Source organism: Myotis daubentonii, chromosome 3, assembly GCF_963259705.1.
Source record: "Myotis daubentonii chromosome 3, mMyoDau2.1, whole genome shotgun sequence".
Taxonomy (NCBI): Eukaryota; Metazoa; Chordata; class Mammalia; order Chiroptera; family Vespertilionidae; genus Myotis; species Myotis daubentonii.
In genome coordinates this window covers 125,091,006-125,110,567 of record NC_081842.1, presented here as the reverse complement: position 1 = coordinate 125,110,567, position 19,562 = coordinate 125,091,006, and the positions used below count along the sequence as shown (strand labels likewise).

Below are 19,562 nucleotides of genomic sequence, written 5' to 3'. Positions count from 1 at the left end.
ACCAGTAGTTCGACTGATGGCTATGACGTGCGCTGACCACTAGGGGACAGCGCGGACATGGTGGTCGTTGGCCATGTGGTGCTGGCAGCAGGCAGCAGTGGAGGTGCTGCTGCTCTGATGGGCCTTGATGACAACAAGAGCAGGACCAAGGCAGGATAGTGGAGCAAGTGAGTGAGCGACACCAGGCCAAGGCAGGTTCAACCAGCTGAAATGACGGTGTGGGAGAGGGGGAGCACGAGGAGCCACCGCCCAGCTCCCAGGTGCTGAAGGTTTCTGAAAGGGCAAATAGCAATATTAAAATATTTCTTCTAATTATTCCCCTTTCTATGTTCATGAATCAGTGCACCAGGCAACTAGTTATTTTTATAATCAGCTTTGTAAGTACACTATTTAGCACATAATCAAAGATAAGTGGGATGGGTGAGGAGCTATGACAACATGAATAAAAATCAGCATGAAAAAACGGATAATGCAAACAAGTACAGGGGCTCTAAATATTGCAATAAGCACACACAAATTATAAAACAACATTGTTTTATCAAGTTGATAAAAACCAAGTTTAAACATTTCAGCAGATAACTAAAAATTTAAAAATACTGCATATTTAAATAAAAATGAAATAGAGCCCAGTCAGGTATGGCTCAGTGGTTGAGCACTGACCTATGAACCAGGAGGTTACGGTTTGATTCCCAGTCAGGGCACAAGCCTGGGTTATGGGCTCTACCCCCAGTTGGGGGTGTGCAGAAGGCAGACAACCAATGATTCTTTCTCATCACTGATGTTTCTATTTCTCCCTCCCTCTCCCACTTTCTCAGAAAAGAATTTTAAAATATTTTTTTAAAAAAGAACAAAAATGAAATAGAAATCCTAGAACTCAAATATAACACATGAAAAACTAAATAGATAAATTTACAAACAAATTAAACAGGAAAAAAAGTGGATTGTCAGACCAGAAAAAAATTACCCATAATTTCTCCCAGAAAGACAATTATAATGAATAAAGCCTAGAAAGACAAAAGAATGGAAAATATAAAAGAAAGGATAAGAATAGTTAAAATAGTCAGTAAGAAGATGTTTAACAGGAAAAGATAAGGCAAAAGACAATATGGTGCAGAATAGTATTTAAAGATCTAACATTCAAAATGTGTATTCTAAAACTTATATGCTAAAACATTAATTCACAGATTTTAGAAATCCTACTCACCCCCCAAGCAGGATACTACAAAGAAATCCATTTCTACTCACATTCCACTGAAACTACAGAAAACCGAAGAGATGATCATGAAAGATATAAAAACAGCCAAAGAAAAAAGACAAAGTACCCTCACAGGAGCAACAGTTAGAAGGACAACACATAAATCAACAGAAGTTATGAGAACCAGAGATTACAGACTGATTTAACATGCTGAAAAAGCATCACCTAAACTCCTGCCAATCCAGAATTATTCTATACCAGGAAAAATATTCCTTAAGATATAATCAGACAAACAAAAACTGAGACAAAAATAATTCTAGAGAATACTATTTATGCAAATGGAACATAAGAGTTATAAGAAAAGAACAAGAGCAAGAAAAAATTTAAATATAAATTTAAATAAATATTGACCATATACAACAAAAGTAATGTCTGCGGAATTTCAAACATACACAAAATTAAAATAAAGCATACCATAGATGCTGGGGAAGACAAATAGAGGTAACATTTCTGGAGTCCTTGCATTTTCTGTGAAGAGAATAAATGTACAATTACCATCACTAGCTGCTTAATGACAGTTTGGTCAACAGAGTGCATCTACCATGGTGGCCCCACAAGATCATAATGGAGCTGAAAATTTCCTATTGCCTGGTGATGTTATAGCCACCATAACACTATAGTGCAAGGCATTACTTACGTGTTTGTGGTGACGCTGGTGTAAACAAACCTACTGCACTGCCAGTCACAGAATAGTATACATATATAGTTATGCACAGTACATGATATTTGATAATGGTAGTAAATGTAGTTATTATACTATAACTTTTATCATTATTTTAGAATGGGTAATCTTTCTATTTATGAAAGAACAATGTGCTTAAAACAGTATGGAATGTTACAATGGCAGCAGCCGCATACATTCTGTGTTTATTGTGTTTCTTGATGGAATCATTTTCTCTTGTGCTGGACTTAATCTCATGCTGTTTTTTACTGGAACATGCTGTACAGAGTTTTAGCTTAGAAACAATAGGCTCACTACTTTGCTTAGGTCTAGAGTAGACTGTACTGTCTAGGTTTGTGTAAGTGCACTTTATGTTGTTTGCACTACAACAAACGTGCCTAACAACATGTTTCTTAAAACATATCCCAAAGGTAGGTAGCACATGTCTGTACAATTATGTTAGAATTTGATAAGTCGGGGTTGCATTTCGTACTGTCTAAGGTAACCAAAAGAAGAATAGTGAAAGGGTTTCTAACTTCCATAATAAACCAAAGAGAAAAAAGAAAAATAAATTACACAACCAATGCAAAAAGGGGAAAGAAAAAAGAGACACAGAACAGGAATGACAAATAGCGAAATATTACATTAAATCCTAAATATTTAAGTAATTATTTAAATGTGAAATGACTAGCCTTAGCTGGTTTGGCTCAGTGGATAGAGTGTTGGCCTGTGGACTGAAAGGTCCCAGGTTTGGTTCCTGTCAAGGACACTTGCCTGGGTTACAGGCTCCATCCCCATTAAGGGGCGTGCAGGAGGCAGCTGATCAATGATTCTCTCATCATTGGTGTTTCTCTCTCTCCCTCTCCCTTCCCTTCCTCTCTGAAATCAATATTTTTTAAAAAATGTGAAATGACTATATATTCCAGTTAAAAGGCAAAAATAGATAGGCTAGATTGAAAAAATATTGTATGGTGGCTACAGAAAATATATCTATAACATAAAAGTAAATGTAGCTGTGATTATTAAGTAAAGTAAGTTTTCCTGTAAAAGTGATAAAGACAGATACTTCATATGGCAAAAAGATTCAGATCACAAGGAAAATGTAACAATTCTAAATTTGTATGCGCCCAATAATAAGCCATCAAAATTATACAAAAAAAAGAGAAAAAAATTAAAGGAGAAATTCGTTGGCAATTTGACAAGATAAAAACGTATGTTGCCATCACTTATTCAGAATTTAATGAAGATCCTAGCTGATAGGGTAACTCCAGAAAATAAAATACATAATAATTTGAAAGTAAGAGCAAACCTTATAATATTTCAGATGAATACTTCCATCTAAAGTCTAAATTACTAGAATTTAAAAGTGAATTAAGTAAGGCATTGCTGGTTACAAGTACAATTTACACGGCTAATTTGTATTTCTACGAGTTATAAAGTTTTAAAAAATGTTTTAAAAAGAATTTATAATGATGTAAAAAAGTGTTCAAATGCCTAGGAATAAGTTCAATAAAATATGTTAAGAAATTCTATACAGAAAACTGTAATCATTATTGAGAGAAAATGAAGAAGCTCTAAATAAATGGAAAGCTATACCATGGTCATGATTCATTATTGAAATGTCAATTGATCTACATAATCAATGCAATTTCAATTAAAAAAACAGTTTTGCCCTAGCTGGTTTGGCTTGGTGGATAGAGCGTCGGCCTGCAGACTGAAGGGTCACGGGTTTGATTCCAGTTAAGGGCACATGCCTGGGTTGCAGGCACGATCCCCAGTGTAGGGCATGCAGGAGGCAGCCAATCAATGATTCTCTGTCAACATTGATGTTTCTATCGCTCTCTCCCTCTCCCTTCCTCTCTGAAATCAATAAAAATATATTTTAAGAAAACAGTTTTTATTTGTTTTGTATTTGGTGAAACATGGCAAGTGATTCTAATATTATATAACAAAGTAAAAGGCCAAGAATATCCAAGACAATCTTGAAGAATCAGATGACATACTAATAGAATAACAACTTATTCTAAAGCTGTGGATATAAGATAAACTGGGTTCTTGTGCAAAGATGGTTAGAAATGGAACAAAACAGAGAGCCCAGCAATATGAACCCTGCTTTCTGATGAGCATCATCCCAGTTTGCTCAAAACAGCCTGTTTAAGTCTCTTGTTCTACAGCAATAATTAGCAATGCCCTCTTTTACTCTCAAAATGTAATCAATTTGAATAATAAATCCTATGGCCATCATATTTCTGACAAATGTGGTACTTCAAAGTTGGAAGTGAAGGGAGGCAATTTTCAATAAATTGTTCTGGAACGTTTGAGAACCATATGGAAAAATGTTAAAGTTGATTTCTGCATTGAACCAGTCAGATGGATAGTAGACTTAATTGTGAAAGCAAAACAATAAAGCTTTTAGAAGAAAATATAAAAATATATCATCATGTACTTGTGGAGAGAATGATTTCTTAGCAGGACACACACACTAACACACACACACACACACACACACATACTTTTTGTTAGATTTGTTCCTAAACATTTGACATTTTTAATGTAAATTGAACCAAAAAAATTGTAAGAACTTCGAATAGATCATGAAGAGAATTGAAAGGCAAGCTTCAGGACAGTCAAGGTAGACCAGCACTCCAAGGAAGGGTGATATCCAAGACAATGTCCCAAAGGCAGGACTGCCATTCTAGAGCATTTCCCACTTTGTTATTTCCCAGGTGTGAAACCTGAGACAAAAGATACCTACTAAAAAGGGCTCAAATTAAAAAACAACAACAAAAGGAGCAAACAAGCGAGGAGCAGAGCAGAGCTGTCTACCTACAGGGAGAGGGCTGCCTGGCCCTTGCAGCTGTGCTCACTTCACAGAGTGCTGTGTCACAATAAAGCTTCCTTCTTCATTGCATCCAAATTCGAAATTCCTGCTGACATTGACTTGGCACCAATGCCCGTCAGTTGACACAGGCTACCACTAAAAAATACATATGGAAGGCAGCCAGACTTTGTGAAGTCACACTTTGGGAGAACTGGTTTCCAAAAATATTCAGATTTTTTATATACCAGAATCACAGCCTCAGGTTACCTACTAGGTGTATCAGTTAATAATGCAGATTTTTTTCAATAGGTGGAGTTACACATATGTTGATATGTGATATGTATGCTATTTTGTTGTATTGATAATAGGTGGAGTTACACATATGTTGATATGTGATATGTATGCTATTTTGTTGTATTGAAAGCAAGCTTCAAAACTTCACATGTCAAATTTGCTGAAGGTGTTAACATCATAGATATTTTTAAGCTTAAAAATATCAAATTTTGTGCCAAAAAAAGAGTATTTGTGGGGAGTCTTAATTTATTACTTTATTTTGAAGAAAAAGTTATCATACACTTCGGGAAGCTTATCGTGACATGTTCCATCTCAAGATACTTGTGAACGCTGGTTTAAATGCTTTAAAAGTGATTATTTCGATTTGAAAGACAAAGAACTCCCAGGTCAACCAAAAAAGTTTGAAGACCAATAATTGCAAACATTATTGGAAACTCAAAAACAACTTGCAGAAAGATGAAACATTGCTCAGCAAACAATTTCTGATCATTCACAAGCAATGGCAAAGATTTTGCAGCGGTTCTCAACCTGTGGTCGCGAACAATGAAAATACACCATGCATATAAGATATTTACATTTTGATTCATAACAGTAGCAAAATTACAGTTATGAAGTAGCAACAAAAATAATTTAATGGTTGGGGGTCACCACAACATGAGAAACTGTATTAAAGAGTCACGGCATTAGGAAGGTTGAGAACCAATTTAAAGGAAGGAAAATGGGAGCCACATCAACTGAACGAAAGACAAATGGAAAACCGAAAGTCATCAGTAAAAAGTTGCTTCAATGGCACGAAAGAAAGTCTTTTTTGCATCGAATTGTGACTGGTGATGAAAAGTGCATTTATTTTGAGAATCCCAAACACACAAAATCATGGATTGATCCAAGTCAAACATCAACATCGACTGCAAGGCCAAATCGCTTAGGAAAGAAGACAATGCTCTGCCTTTGGTGGGATCAGGATGGTGTGGTGTATTATGAGCTTCTAAAACCAAGTGAAACCATTAATACTGATCGCTACTGACAAAAAATAATCAATTTGAACCACGCTTTGATCCTGAAACGACCAGAATGGGCCAGAAGTCATGGCAAAGTAATTTTGCTTCATGATAACGCACCATCACACACTTCAAAACCAGTTAAAGAAACATTAAAAGATCGTGCCTGGGGAGTATTAACCCACCCGCCATTTTCACCAGACCTTGCTCCTTCAGATTACCACAGTTCTGATCAATGGCACATCCACTTTCTGAAGAGCACTTCAAAACATATGCAGAAGTGGAAAATTGGGTCTCTGAACAGTTTGCCTCAAAACAAGACGAGTTCTATTGGGATGGTATCCACAAATTACCTGAAAGATTGGGGAAATGTGTAGCTAGTGATGGGCATTACTTTGAATAAAGCATTTTTGATGTTTCTCTTGAAATTATGGTGTTTTCTTTCATTATAAAATCTGCATTATAAAAAAAAATCTGCATTAATAGCTGATACAGATCCCTAGAAATCGGAAGCATTTGACACCACACCACATGGGACCTGGGAAGCACCCAGTCTGCCAGGAGGCATGCAGGGGTGAAGGCAAAGCCTTCTGGAATTCTTGCAAGAAGGAATAAGCAATCAAAACAACAATGCGGTACCATCTCAGAATGGCTATCATCAACAAATCAACAAACAACAAGTGCTGACGAGGATGTGGAGAAAAAGGAACCTTTGTGCACTGCTAGTGCGAATGCAGACTGGTGCAGCCACTGTGGAGAACAGTATGGGGTTTCCTCAAAAAAGTAAAAATGGAACTCCCATTTGACCCAGTGATCCCACTTCTAGAAATATATCCCAAGAAAACTAGAAACACCAATCAGAAAGGATATATGCACCCCTATGTTCATAGCAGCACAATTCACCATAGCTAAGATTTGGAAACAGCCTAAGTGCCCATCAGCAGATGAGTGGGTTAAAAAACTGTGGTACATCTACACAATGGAATACTATGCGGTGGTAACAAAGAAGGAGTTCTTACCATTTGCAACAGCATGGATGGAACTGGAGAGCATTATACTAAGTGAAATAAGCCAGTCATAGAAAGATATGATATGATCACACTCATTTGTGGAATATAATGAACAACATAAACTGATGAACAAAAACAGATCCAGAGACAGCGAAGCCTCCATCAGACTGTCAAACCTCAGAGGGAAGGTAGGGGAGGGTTGGGTAAAGGGGAGAGATCAAGCAAAGGACTTATATGCTAGCATATAGGCCTAACCAATGGACACAGACAACAGGGGGGTGACGGCATGAGTTGGGGGGATGGGGGGTAATGTGGGGGTAAGGACACATATGTAATAACTTAATCAATAAAAAAAATTTAAAAAAGAAGGGATGGGCAAGGCAGGATAGGTACACCAGGTTTAAATTAGACAGTTTAAATAATGTGGGGGCTATGAGCTGGCTATAAAAGCAGTCTCTATTGGTTTAGTACCTGTGCGGGGGTAGTTTTGAGTAGGGGGACTATTGGCTTGGCCTGTAAGAGTTTGATAAAAGAGATATTTGAGAATGTGGTCACTGAATTTATATCAAAGGTACACTCTCAGGGGCAACAGGGGGGCATTTGTTATCTCTAGGAATTAGTGCTGGTAGAAGCATTCTCTCCAGGGTCAAGGCCCCAACTACCAGAGCATGGAAAACACAGAAAATAAGAAAATACAGTCAGTACAATCCCCCTTGCTCTCCAAAGAGAAAGAAGATACCTACCAAGAAGGACTCTTGGTGGCTAAATAGACTCAAATTTATAAGACAGACCCTTGTAGCCATTTTTATAGGAGGAGGTGGGGGGGGGGGTCTACAAGGAGGGCACTTCAAGGAAAAGACTGCAGTGAGCTGCCTGCCTGCACTGTGTTCCTGCATCTGAGCCAGCCCTTAGAAAGGAGTCCCGAGAATATGTTTTAATCTTTAAGACTGAGGCTTTCCCCATTCAATTGGAGCTGTGCACTTCTATCCTTACTAGTGTCCCGGTGCAAAAAATTCATGCACAGGGGAACAGGGAGTCCAGCCCAGCCTGCACCCTCTCCAATCAGGGACCCCTTGGGGGATGTTCAACTGCTGGTTTAGGCCAGATCCCTGTGGTCTAAAATCAGCAGTCGGATATCCGTCTCACAATCTGGGACTGTTGACTACTAACAGCTCACCTGTCTACCTGCCTAATTGCCCCTAACTGCCCTCCCTTGCTGGCCTGATCTCCCCCCAACTGCCCTCCCCTACCTGCCTGATCGCCTCCAACTGCCCTCCCCTGCCAGCTTGATCTCACTCCCAACTGCTCTCCCCAGCCCGCCTGATTGCCCTCACTACCTCTGCCTGCCTGATCATCCTTAACTGCCCACCCCTGCCCCCCCCCATCGCACCCCCAACTGCCTTCCCCTGCTGACCTATTTGTTTCTGATTGGTCGGTTTCTATGCCAGTCAGGGTGAAAAGCTCCACCTCCTAGGCAGCAATTGGCTCATTACAGTTCACCCAGATTTGGTTCTGATTGGTCGGTTTCTTTGCCAGTCAGCAGATTCGGGCCTATCTCAGGGCCTGATCAGAGAGGCAGGGCTGATCAGCAGTCCTGGTGGAGGCTCCAAGATAAAGAGAAAGAGGAGGACAGCTGCTGGCCAAGCTCGGAGAGAAAGAGAGGCAACAGCTGATCAACAGCTGCAACGGAAGCTGCGGATCAGACCCTGCGTCTCTCTCCTGGTCTCTCTCCCGGCCTGCTCGGCAGCCCCTTAAGCAGTCAGTGCTGGGTCGCTGTGCTCCAAACAGCACTGATTGCAGAACTGACTTCCGGTGTTTGGTGGAGCCTTCGGTTGCTCTTTACAGATCCTGGGTTTTTAAATATTAGGATCAGCATCTTCACTAACCAATCAGAGCAGCTCCATTCTGACCAATCAGGACAGTGCTTTTTGGAGTAATCAAACTTTGAGGACTAGGAGTCTTCCTTTGCATGAGGATGGACCAACCAGAGACCAGGGGTGGGGGACTTCTCTCTCTCTATTTAAGCCAGCTTCCTTCCGGCTCTGGGAGCACACTTTCTCTTTCCACTCAAGATTGTTTCATGGAGAAACAGGAAGAGGGAGATGGGAATGGAGCAGGTGGAGCAGACCAGAGCAGAGCAGAGCTGGCTAGCCAGAGAGGGCCACCTTGCCACCTGCTGTTTCATGGTAGTAACTGAGCTGTATCACAATTGAACTGTTTGCACTGAATAAAGTTTCCTTCTTCACTGCACCCTAAATTGGGGATTCCTGGTGGCATTGAACTGGCACCAATGACCATCAGCTGACAGGACTGTTTTACCTTATACTGGAGGTCCCTCCCCACCCCACAAAAAAACAAAAAACAAAAACAAAAACAAAACACAGGAAAACAAAACCAATTGGAACATATAGATGAGATTCAAAGGGGCTAGTTTGCCCTGTAAGAGGTGATACATTATGTCATCTCAGTGATTCACACTTAGGCAAGAGCTAGGCCATCAGGTTCTTGCCAGACATTTGAGTTCACCTAGACTCAAAAAGGTGCTCATCTCCTGAATAGGGCACTGCATGGAGTCCACCCTCATCTAGGCTTGTACTGGTAGTGCCTGGACTCCAGCTGTGCCTGCCCTGCTGCCACACCCAGCTCCTTCTGCAGCTCCACCCGAGCACCCAGCCTCCCAGCACCGCCTTTCTTTGCCCCCCTCTTCCCGCCCCAACCACCACCACCCACCCCATTCCGCCTCCTGCTGGTGCAGAGCTGCACCCACCTCAGGGACTATATAAGGGCGGTGCTTGCTCTGCAGGCATCTTCAGATCCAGAGCACCTCCCAGACAGCAAGCAACGGGTGAGTTCTGGGCACCAAGCCCATTAGGGAAGTGGGACAGAGCAAGCGGGGGCTGCCCGGGGCTGCCCAGGGCTGGGATTTGCCAGCTGCCTACTCCTGGGTCCGCCCTGACCTTCAGTGGCCTGGGTACGCACAGCCTCTGATCTTTTGCTGGGATTGCTGCCTGTACTGCTCATCTGAGAGGGATACAATCCCAGAAACACCCCCCAACCAACCAACTAATCCCAGGCGCCAGGGCAGGCCTGTGATGGACTGGCTTTGTGGCTGAAAACCAAAGGCAAGCCTGAGATCATAATATTTTTATTTATTTCTCAACTCCCTGCTTCCTAGTGCAGTTTGTGACAGTTTTTAGGCAGCCCAGGGGGTATAGTTTTTCATTGCTGCAGAGAGATGGAGGGAACTAGGGAAGAAAGGAGGGAGGGAGGGAGAGAAGAAAGGAGGGAGGAGGGAGGGGAGGCCAATGTGATCCTAGAGGTTACTTTCCAGTAACAACAGTGGTAATTTAATGTATTAGTTACAGGGAAGCAGCTAGCACCACTATTTTCTTCCTTGCCCATCTCTGTGGAAACAAGCTCTGAGAGGAGTCAGGATTGGTAAGGGGGCTTCTGAGCTGAGGTGGAAGGCCAGTCACTGGGACCTGAGGGGTGGGTGTCAGAGAGGATGCTTGGCCCCTGCTCCTGGTGGGCTGCACCACGACCCTAAGGCCTGTGCTGGGTTTTCAAACTCTCACATCCTATACCAGCCTCAGGTCTTGGGACACTTCACCTCTCTAAAAGTTAGCAACTGAATCTTGAAAATGAGGAAAATCAACGACTTCACTGAAATTTGCTATAATGCGGAGTAGGCAACTACGATTTTCTAATAGAAAATTATCATTTCAGGTGAAGGGTGGGAACTGTGTGTGCTCCCCAACTGGGTAGGAAAGGCCCAGTGATGGTTGCTGAGTCTGCAAGTCAGAGCCCTCTCGGCTCCCTGGGTCCTGGCCCTGGGTTGCTGATGGATCCTAGTCCAGTTCCCACCTGTGTGCTCATGAGACAGTGCTCTTTCCTCCTGAGAAAAGAAAAGGAAGTACAAGTTTCCGGGTGTTTCAGGGCGAGGGAGACGTGGAGAAATGTCGCTGCCATATTTGCTGGTGTGCTAGGCCTCTGTCCTGTGTTGTAGCCTCACCATGGAGCAGCTGAGCTTGGCCAACACCCGGTTCGCAGTGGACCTCTTCCGCACCCTGAAGGACAGCGACCCCTCTGGGAACATCTTCATCTCCCCCATGAGCATTTCCTCAGCGCTGGCCATGGTCTTCCTGGGGGCCAGAGGCACTACCGAGGCACAGATGTCCAAGGTCAGCAGAAACTAACAAAAGGAGTCTGGGTTCCCTGCAAGTCCCTCCTAAAATGGTGTGCCTCTGAGCTCTTACAGGGAGTTTTAAACACTGTGCTTGTGTGTTCCACAACTACACACGATGAGGCCAGACTTTCAGAAAAGTCCCAAGAACAGTTCATTCATATGCAGGCTTTCACTCATGATTGAGCTTTTACTGAGCACGTACTATGCGCCAGGCACTGTTTTCTGTTTGGCTGAGGATACAGCGGTGAAGAAAGCTATGAGAGCCCTGGTGGTGTGCTGCTTCTCTTGCAGTGGGCAAATCTTTGAAGGCATCTCCTCTCACTTCAGATTTTTCACTTTCTGTTTTGCATGCAACTCGCTACTCATTAATAGATGCCTGCTATGTAATGTTACCTTTCAGCACAAAATGACACAGGAATGCACCACACTGGAGAAGTTGGCGGTGTTGCCTTTTTGAGGGAACAGGCCACCATGTGGTTATACACTGTTGAGACTTAGCCCTGTGTCTGGCACAAGTGCCTTTGTGGGTAGGGGGGCCCTAAGGAGAGGAAGGAAGTGAGGTATGGCTGCTGTAGGAACAGGGCCAAGCCCTGGGTGGTATGGCAGGTCCCTGTTACAGGGAGAAGAAGCAATAATGCCTGGCCTTCCACCTGGCCTTCATGGGTGCAGGGCCCACCACTGTGCTGTGTGGTCTTTGTTGAATTCTGAGAGGGGAGCTCTAGGTCTCCTTGAAAGTAGGGGAAAGATTACACGGTGCCAGTAACTGGGGATGGTCCAGCCTTGGATTCAAGTTTCTCCATGTTTATTCAAGTTTCTCCATGTTTATTCAAGTTTCTCCATGTTTATTCAAGTTTCTCCATGTTTATTCAAGTTTCTCCATGTTTATTCAATTTTATCCTAGTTTTTTCAAGTGTTCCAGCTGCAAATCTTTTATTTCAGCATTTTATGAAAAACCAGTGGTCTTTACCACTGCAGACATGAAAGGACTTTTTTATTTCCCAAAACCCACTTTTTCTTTTACCCCCTGGTAGTAATGATTAGTTGCTTCTTGCAGGGCAATGTCAGCTTCTATTGTGAGGTTTATCCAGGGACTCTATTATCTCAGCAAAAAATAGTTTTAAGGGTTCCCCTGCTTTTCCATTAAAGTAGATCTATCATCACAACTTTGCAAACATTCCCTATCTTGGTGAGTAACTGGACATTGTACATTGTGTAGGTTTATTCTTTGTGTGTTAAAATAAGGACCCAGCCCAGGACTCATAAAACCACGAAGGGATTCTTGATTTGTAATATGAAAATTAAACTTTTGCTGAATGTTAAGTTTAGAGATGTTATTTGTAAGTTACTGATGCTGATAGTGTAGTTTAAAAATCACCTCAGTTCTGTAATATCTTTGTGCTCCCACATAGGGGATGATTCTTAATTTTATTGTTTATTTCTGAGAAATTGCACTAAAACTCTATTTGATACAGAATTTATATATGAATATACCAATTATGATTTTCTCTGGAGAAAAAGCAGACATAGATAAATATTTAGCCTATTAACCACTTACATTCTTTGGACTATAATAATAAAAAATGATATAAAAAGAGCTTCTAATGTAATTATGTCTCACCTAGCTATAACTTTTAGATTCTCTATGCTTTTGTTCTCCAATGAAAGTTTAATAAAGTACTGGGCTGGGAATTATTGATAATTAGTAATAAAAGCATTAATTTAATTTGATAGAAGCTAATGTCAAGGAATCCGTTTCAAAATAAATGGCTATAAAAAGACTGTTTTCTCTATTTTAGACTCTTCACTTCGATGCAGTTAAGGAGATTCATTCAAGTTTTCAGAGTCTTTATGCTGATATCAACAAGCGTGGAGCTCCCTATATTCTGAAACTTGCTAATAGGTTGTACGGAGAGAAAACCTATGAGTTCCTCCCGGTGAGTACTTTACATTCACATTCTAAAACTGACGAAACAGTGCAGACATTTTCCAGCACAATCAAGTCACAGAAGTCAGTTTTTATTTTTATAAACATTCAGAAAAAGATACAGAATTCAAACAGATGGCAGTATCCCCAGTAATGATTCAATTTCATTTGACAGTCTTCACAGGAAAAGATAGCCCCTGGCTGTGTTACTAAAGCAAGAGTGAATTCCATAATTCACTTCCAGGAACAATCAGTGTATACTTATTTATGAAAATGTCAGCCGAAGGTCAGAAAAGAATTGGTAAATTTTATGGGACACCAAAACTACTGAACTGTACACTTAAAATGATTAAGGGGTAAATTTAGTGTTATGTGCTTTTTTTACCATAATGTAAAAAGTATAAGGGTTAGAATTTTTTTGTTACAATGAAATTTATGTCTTTTAGGACAATTTCTATTGCTTTTAAGCATATTAGAAAACCATTTCTATATGTAATTGGAGTTATTCATGTTTGTTTGCTTATTTTTTTACCTTTTTTTTCTTAAACAGGAGTTCTTATCTTCAACCCAGAAAATGTATGGTGCTGAACTGGCCAGTGTAGATTTTCAGCGAGCCTCTGAAGATGCAAGAAAGGTGATAAACGAGTGGGTCAAAGGGCAGACTGAAGGTGAGAGAGTGGGCCGAATGTAGGCATTCATTACACACTGGCCGTTCCTTTCCTCCGTCCACTTTCCCAGCCTGCAGATGATTCCCTGCCCTTTTCCTCTTCCCTCACCCTCTTGCTGGGGCTGAACTCTGCCACTGCCAGTGCCAGACAGCCTTTAAATGTGGGAATTCCTCAAAGTAGGAAGTTCAACATGCTTTCACTGAAGCAGCTAAATATTTTCCCCATAAATTCACAAAACCACATTTTAAAATTAAAAGTAACATTGAATGTAGGATAAAAAGGATAAAGCTTTAAGGAAAATCCATCCTGGCCCCGATTATGGAAGAGTCCTATATAATAAAAGCCTAATATGCTAAGTGCTGTGTTATCTGTTCAGTCATCTGTTCAACCAATCAAAGCATAATGATATGCTAAAGCCACTCAACTGCTCACTATAACATGCACTGACCATCAGGGGGCAGACGCCCCAACCTGTTGGTTAGCTTGCTGCTGGGGTCTGGCCATTCGGAAATGAGCAAGATGGGCCGGCCAGGCCCTGGTGCCCTCCTGCGATTCCTCCCTGCCTGGCCAACATTCCACATCCATCTCCAACTCCGAGAGTGCATCAATGGGGTCTTTTGGCCTGGCCTATGCCCTCTCACAATCCAGGACCCCTCGGGGGGATGTTGGAAAGCTGAGTTTGGCCCAATTCCACTCAATGCAGGAGCTGCTCTTTAGTGATCAGCCCGAAGCCTGGCTCACAGCTGGCGAGTGCAGTGGCAGTGGTGGGAGCCTCTCCCGCCTCCACAGTAGCGCTAGAGATGTCCCACTGAAGCATTATTGCTAATTACGTCCCAGGAAAATTCAGGGTTCCCTAAGCTGGCAGTCAGACATCCACTGAGGGCTCCAGGACTGTGAGAGGGCACAGACTGGGCTGAGGAACCCTCTGTCCCTGGAGTGCACGAATTTTGTGCACCGGCTCCTAGTCTTCTATAATAATAAAAGCGTAATATGCTAACTAGACTGGATGACCTTCAAGACGAAGCTGTGGTGGCGGATGCTGAGCCCTTTGCACGAATTTCCTGCATTGGGCCTCTAGCATTCTCATACTTGTGACACAAACTGCTGTGGCCATTAGTATTTTGGCAAATGTCTTGTCTAAGCTGTCAGGGGTGGCTCCATCTCAGCTGTTTCTCCATTACAACTCTCTCTAACCTTGTCAAGGTCTGCTTCAAGGCACCTACCAAACACCTATCTCCCATCCAAGGCATTCTTCATGGCCATGCTGCGGTCACAGGGTAACTGGTGTTTCAGAGGACTAACTGTCCTAGCCTTCGGATATCTGTGAAAATATTTTCTGTGAGAGCAGCTTCCACTTAGAGGCTTTGAAGAAGTAATTTATTTAAAAATCATTTTCATCAAGAAATATTTTTTATGCCTCCTAAAGAATGGCCATTCAGAAAAGAAGGCTCATTGTTTCTCATACAATGCAGAAAAGATTGTCCTGTTTTTAACTTTTAAACCCTTTGGTTCATTTATTTATAATCAAATCACACTGGAAGGGCTTCCCTAACTTAATACATTAATGGGAATTAAATAAAAACTATGAATTTAAATTGCATTTCAATGCAATTGAAAAATGGGATGCTGATATGTGAATAAAAAAAAAAAAAAAACTTACTTTATTTCTTTAGGGAAAATTCCAGAATTGTTGGCTGCAGGCATGGTTGATGATATGACCAAACTTGTGCTAGTTAATGCCATCTATTTCAAAGGAAACTGGCAGGAGAAATTCAGTAAAGAGGCCACAACCGATACTCCTTTCAGATTGAATAAGGTGAGGTGATGTAATTATAAAATTGCTCTTTGCTCTAAGAGAATGCAGATAATACTGTGAGTGACTTGGTTTTTTCAATTGTTTAGAAAGACACAAAAACAGTGAAAATGATGTATCAGAAGAGCAAATTTCCATTTGGCTACATCGAGGACCTTAAGTGCCGGGTGCTGGAGCTGCCTTACCAAGGCAGGGACCTCAGCATGGTCATCCTGCTGCCAGATGACATCGAGGACGAGGCCACAGGTCTGAAGAAGGTAACGGCTCCCACTCTCATGCTTCATGTTTCCTTCTAACAGGTCGGTTCAGACTGTGTGTATGTGGTGTGGTAGTAGGTCATCAATGTCTGCTACTCTGAATCCCTATGATTAACTTTTCGGGGACTGTCAGTGAACAGTTGTGGTGGGGACATAAGAATCTATATGAAATTTAACATGTCAGCAGCAGCTCACAGGAATTTTCTTAAATGAACTTTAGAGGAAAGTGCAGTAAAATTAGAATTGTTTTATTGAAACAAATTTATTAAAATTAAAAATCCCAAAACATTTATACTAGGTAGCTTCAACTTGTAGAATGAGATCCCATTATTACACTGCTCATTCTTATCACAATTCATATAGATTGTGAATTAAATTTCTCACAGCTACGTGGTAGAAAAGACCCATATGACACACTACCTTGAAAGCTAAGCCTATTTTCTCATATGAACTTTGTATGATGTTTCCATTTTATTTCAGTTAAAGGCGAAGACATTTCTTGTCAGACTAGGACTAGGCAAAACTGTGAAGATTATGGTTTTTCTTTAGTATCTCTAGCCTGTTGTATGTTTTTCCTCTACCCTCTCCCTAACCAAATTTGTTATCAGGAAGAGGTTCAATATTAATTATTGGCATGTATAAAGTATGTATTAAAATCAGTATGTTCCTTCTTTTAATTCTATTTTCATATTTGTCTCTTCTCTAATTATAAAGAGAATGTCTCCAGCCTCATAAAAGAGATAATCCGCATCAGTAGAACAAGGGGAATGATGGGTCCATTCTAGTCCAATAGTAGTAGTAATATGTCAGTGATAATAGCTGGCATTCTTGTGGCTCTTACTAGTACTGTGTGCCAAGTGCTTTGCATACATTAAGTCATTTAATGCTCACAACAATGCTATAAGGAAGGTACTATTATTAACCCTCTCCCAATTTTAGATGAGGGACTAGTCCCTTTTCTTTTTTTACCCACAAGCTAAATCTATTAGACATTACTTCAGCACAGTGAATTCACAGATAACTACAGTGCTCAGTAGGGTTCAGAATAGAAGAAATAGAAGAAAAATTTTGAGTTTTACCTTGTGTCAATCAACCAGTTAAAGTAAAAGCAGCTATCATGGCCTATCACAGTAATCCAGTGTGGTAGGGGTTTAGGAAAGCCTGGGTGGATGGATGGTTGGTGGGTGGATGGATGGGTAGTTGAAGCATCTGAGTTCCAAAATCCCTATTACTTGGGTCCTTCCTGGTAGGAACACAGCTCTGTTCTATTATCACCAGTTCCTGAAAAGAAATGAATCCTCCAAATGGAACCTATTTTGCCACAAAACTGCCGGGAGCCGGTCCATCCTTGCTGTTTCAAAGGACCTGGCATATATGGCATACTGTTCTTAAAATGTTTGCTCACCTTCTTGGCACTATTTGTTTTAACCAAGGTCTCCTCTCTGAGAAAGGTTGTTTCCCCAGGTAGGGATTTTCCCCTGAAGTTAGGGAGGGAATAAAACCCCTCAACTAAGTGCCAGGCGGGTAATTAATCACTTTAACTATGAACAATCATGCTTAAGCTACATAATCTTTACTCCCTGGAATGGAGATAAGAAATGCCCTAACCTTTGTAATAGAGATTGATAGGATTGAATCAACTGGTATAAATACAGATGTAACAAGACAGAATTCAGAAGACAGAACTTAGAAGAGAGCCAAGACGACAGAACTTCAGACACACAACTTAGAGACAGAATTCAGAACACAGAACCTACACAGAACGTTCTCTAGGGACAGAAGAACTTCACTGGCGAGAGCATGCCGGAGGATCCTGGACAGGGACTGGCCTCGGAGCCTGGAGGCGGAGCCTGGCGAGAGAGCATGGCAGGGGATCCTGGACTGAACCTGACTGCGGAGATTGGCAGGAGAGCCTGACTAGAACCTGGTGACTGGACCTGACTGGAGTACCTGGACAGAACCTGGCTGGAGAGCCTGGACGGAGCCTGGCTGGAGAGCCTAGCGAGAGAACATGGCTACACAACCTCGCTGGAGATCCGAAGCAGAACTTCGCTGGAGATCCAGACCAGAACTTGGCTGGAGATCCTGGCTAGGCTGCTGATCACCTGAACGCTGTCTCCGTGTCATTCCTTCTTCGCCGACTCCATCTACGCCTTTGGGGACCCCTGGACCTGCTGGGGTTGGACCCCGGCACAAAACATGAAGGAAACTACACTGAGTGGCCAGATTATTATGACCACCCCATCAGTACAATGAAGTGAATTAGTTATTCAAATAATAATATTAATAAAATCTTGAGAGAATTTGCTTAGGAAGTTTTCAATATTCAGTATTTTTGGAAGTGTCAATGAAATACTGCTGGTGGTCATAATAATCTGGCCACTCAGTGTAATTAGCAACTGATAACATGAGTCCATTCACATAAATAATGTTTATTGCCTTGCTTATGTGAAATAGTTCTCACCTCTTCTTTTGCCCTTTCTCATTTCAGATTGAAGAACAATTGACCCTGGAAAAACTTCATGAGTGGACCAAACCTGAGAATCTGCGTTCCATTGAAGTCGAAGTCCACCTGCCCAGGTTCAAGCTTGAAGAGAGCTACGACCTCAATTCTCACCTGAAAAGCCTGGGCACAGAGGATCTCTTTCATCCCAAAGCTGATCTGTCTGGCATGGCAAGAGCCAGCGATCTTTTTGTATCAAAAATTGTCCACAAGTCTTTTGTGGAAGTAAATGAGGAGGGCACAGAGGCAGCAGCTGCCACAGCCGCCATTATTGCCAACTGCATGTACATCCCAGCGGAAAATTTTGTGGCCGACCATCCATTCATTTTTTTCATTCGACACAATCCCTCAGCTAACATCCTGTTCTTAGGCAGACTTTCTTCCCCTTAGAGAGTGTGGAAAACCAAGGTCGAGCTCAGAGCTGTATCACTGGCCCTTTCAAAGATGCATGAAAAGTATATATCTTCTGCAATAAATCTACCACCCCAAAAAAATCTCTAACTTCTTTTGTAATGTCAGTTCTGTTGGCTGTTTACACCCATTAACTTTGGCATAGGTATCTATATTCCTTTCTTTATATTGAAAAATTCAGTGATTGTTTTTGAATGCATCAATCAGACATGTAGATTCTTGACAGATATGTAGATTCTTAATATGTAAATTAAAAAACTGCTGTACTCTCTTGAAAACCATGAGAAAAATTATAGTACTGTAATTTATTTCACAGATAGACTTCTGGAAGCTATGATAGAGAGATAGTCATTGTTGAAGGGAGGCTTAAAAGCAGACATTCAATAGAAATATAGGAGAGCAGCCCAATTAAGGGTCGGATTATGAAGATAAATTTGCCTTGGCCAGTGTTTCTGACCCTTTGTTCTATATGATTAGTGTTCTGTTATAGCCCCTCTGATTTCAAAGGATTAAAGAGCTTTTTTTCCTTTATCTGCCTGGTTCGTAGTTTGTGTGGGGTCACAAGGAGTGAAGAAGTAAGTGTCTTACATTAAAAGATGCCAGGAAACTACAACAAGAGAAGTGTTTTTGGGGAGACTGTTAAGCAAGAGGGGGTGCAAGGATCACACTGTTAACCAGCTTGTGTGTTTTCTGATAAGGGCTCTTGATTTCCATCATCTAGTCCAGATTGTGATAGCAATGGGATGGCTTTATGCAATGCT

The 19,562-nt window shown here is 41.5% G+C and overlaps 1 protein-coding gene across 2 annotated transcripts; it reads left to right on the top strand.

The window, feature by feature from the left end:
• Positions 1 to 9,784: 9,784 nt before the first annotated feature.
• Positions 9,785 to 19,332, top strand: LOC132230657 (leukocyte elastase inhibitor-like). 2 transcript variants are annotated; one of them, XM_059688436.1, is made up of 7 exons: positions 9,785 to 9,884; positions 11,046 to 11,220; positions 13,022 to 13,159; positions 13,700 to 13,817; positions 15,491 to 15,633; positions 15,720 to 15,887; positions 18,379 to 19,332. In XM_059688436.1, the coding sequence occupies exons 2-7, from the start codon at positions 11,053 to 11,055 to the stop codon at positions 18,778 to 18,780; spliced, it is 1,137 nt and encodes a 378-aa protein (XP_059544419.1). In that variant the 5' UTR covers positions 9,785 to 9,884; positions 11,046 to 11,052; the 3' UTR covers positions 18,781 to 19,332. The 2 variants fall into 2 exon arrangements, with proteins under 2 accessions (XP_059544419.1, XP_059544418.1); XM_059688435.1 differs by lacking the exon at positions 9,785 to 9,884 and adding an exon at positions 10,459 to 10,477.
• Positions 19,333 to 19,562: the final 230 nt, after the last annotated feature.

Bases quoted from the DNA above. Each gene is read 5' to 3' on its own strand.
- LOC132230657 (XM_059688436.1), top strand. From the start codon at position 11,053: ATGGAGCAGCTGAGCTTGGCCAACACCCGGTTCGCAGTGGACCTCTTC. The intron at 13,160-13,699 runs GTGAGTACTTTA...TTTCTTAAACAG, and splicing joins AAACCTATGAGTTCCTCCCG to GAGTTCTTATCTTCAACCCA. The intron at 15,634-15,719 runs GTGAGGTGATGT...TCAATTGTTTAG, and splicing joins CTCCTTTCAGATTGAATAAG to AAAGACACAAAAACAGTGAA.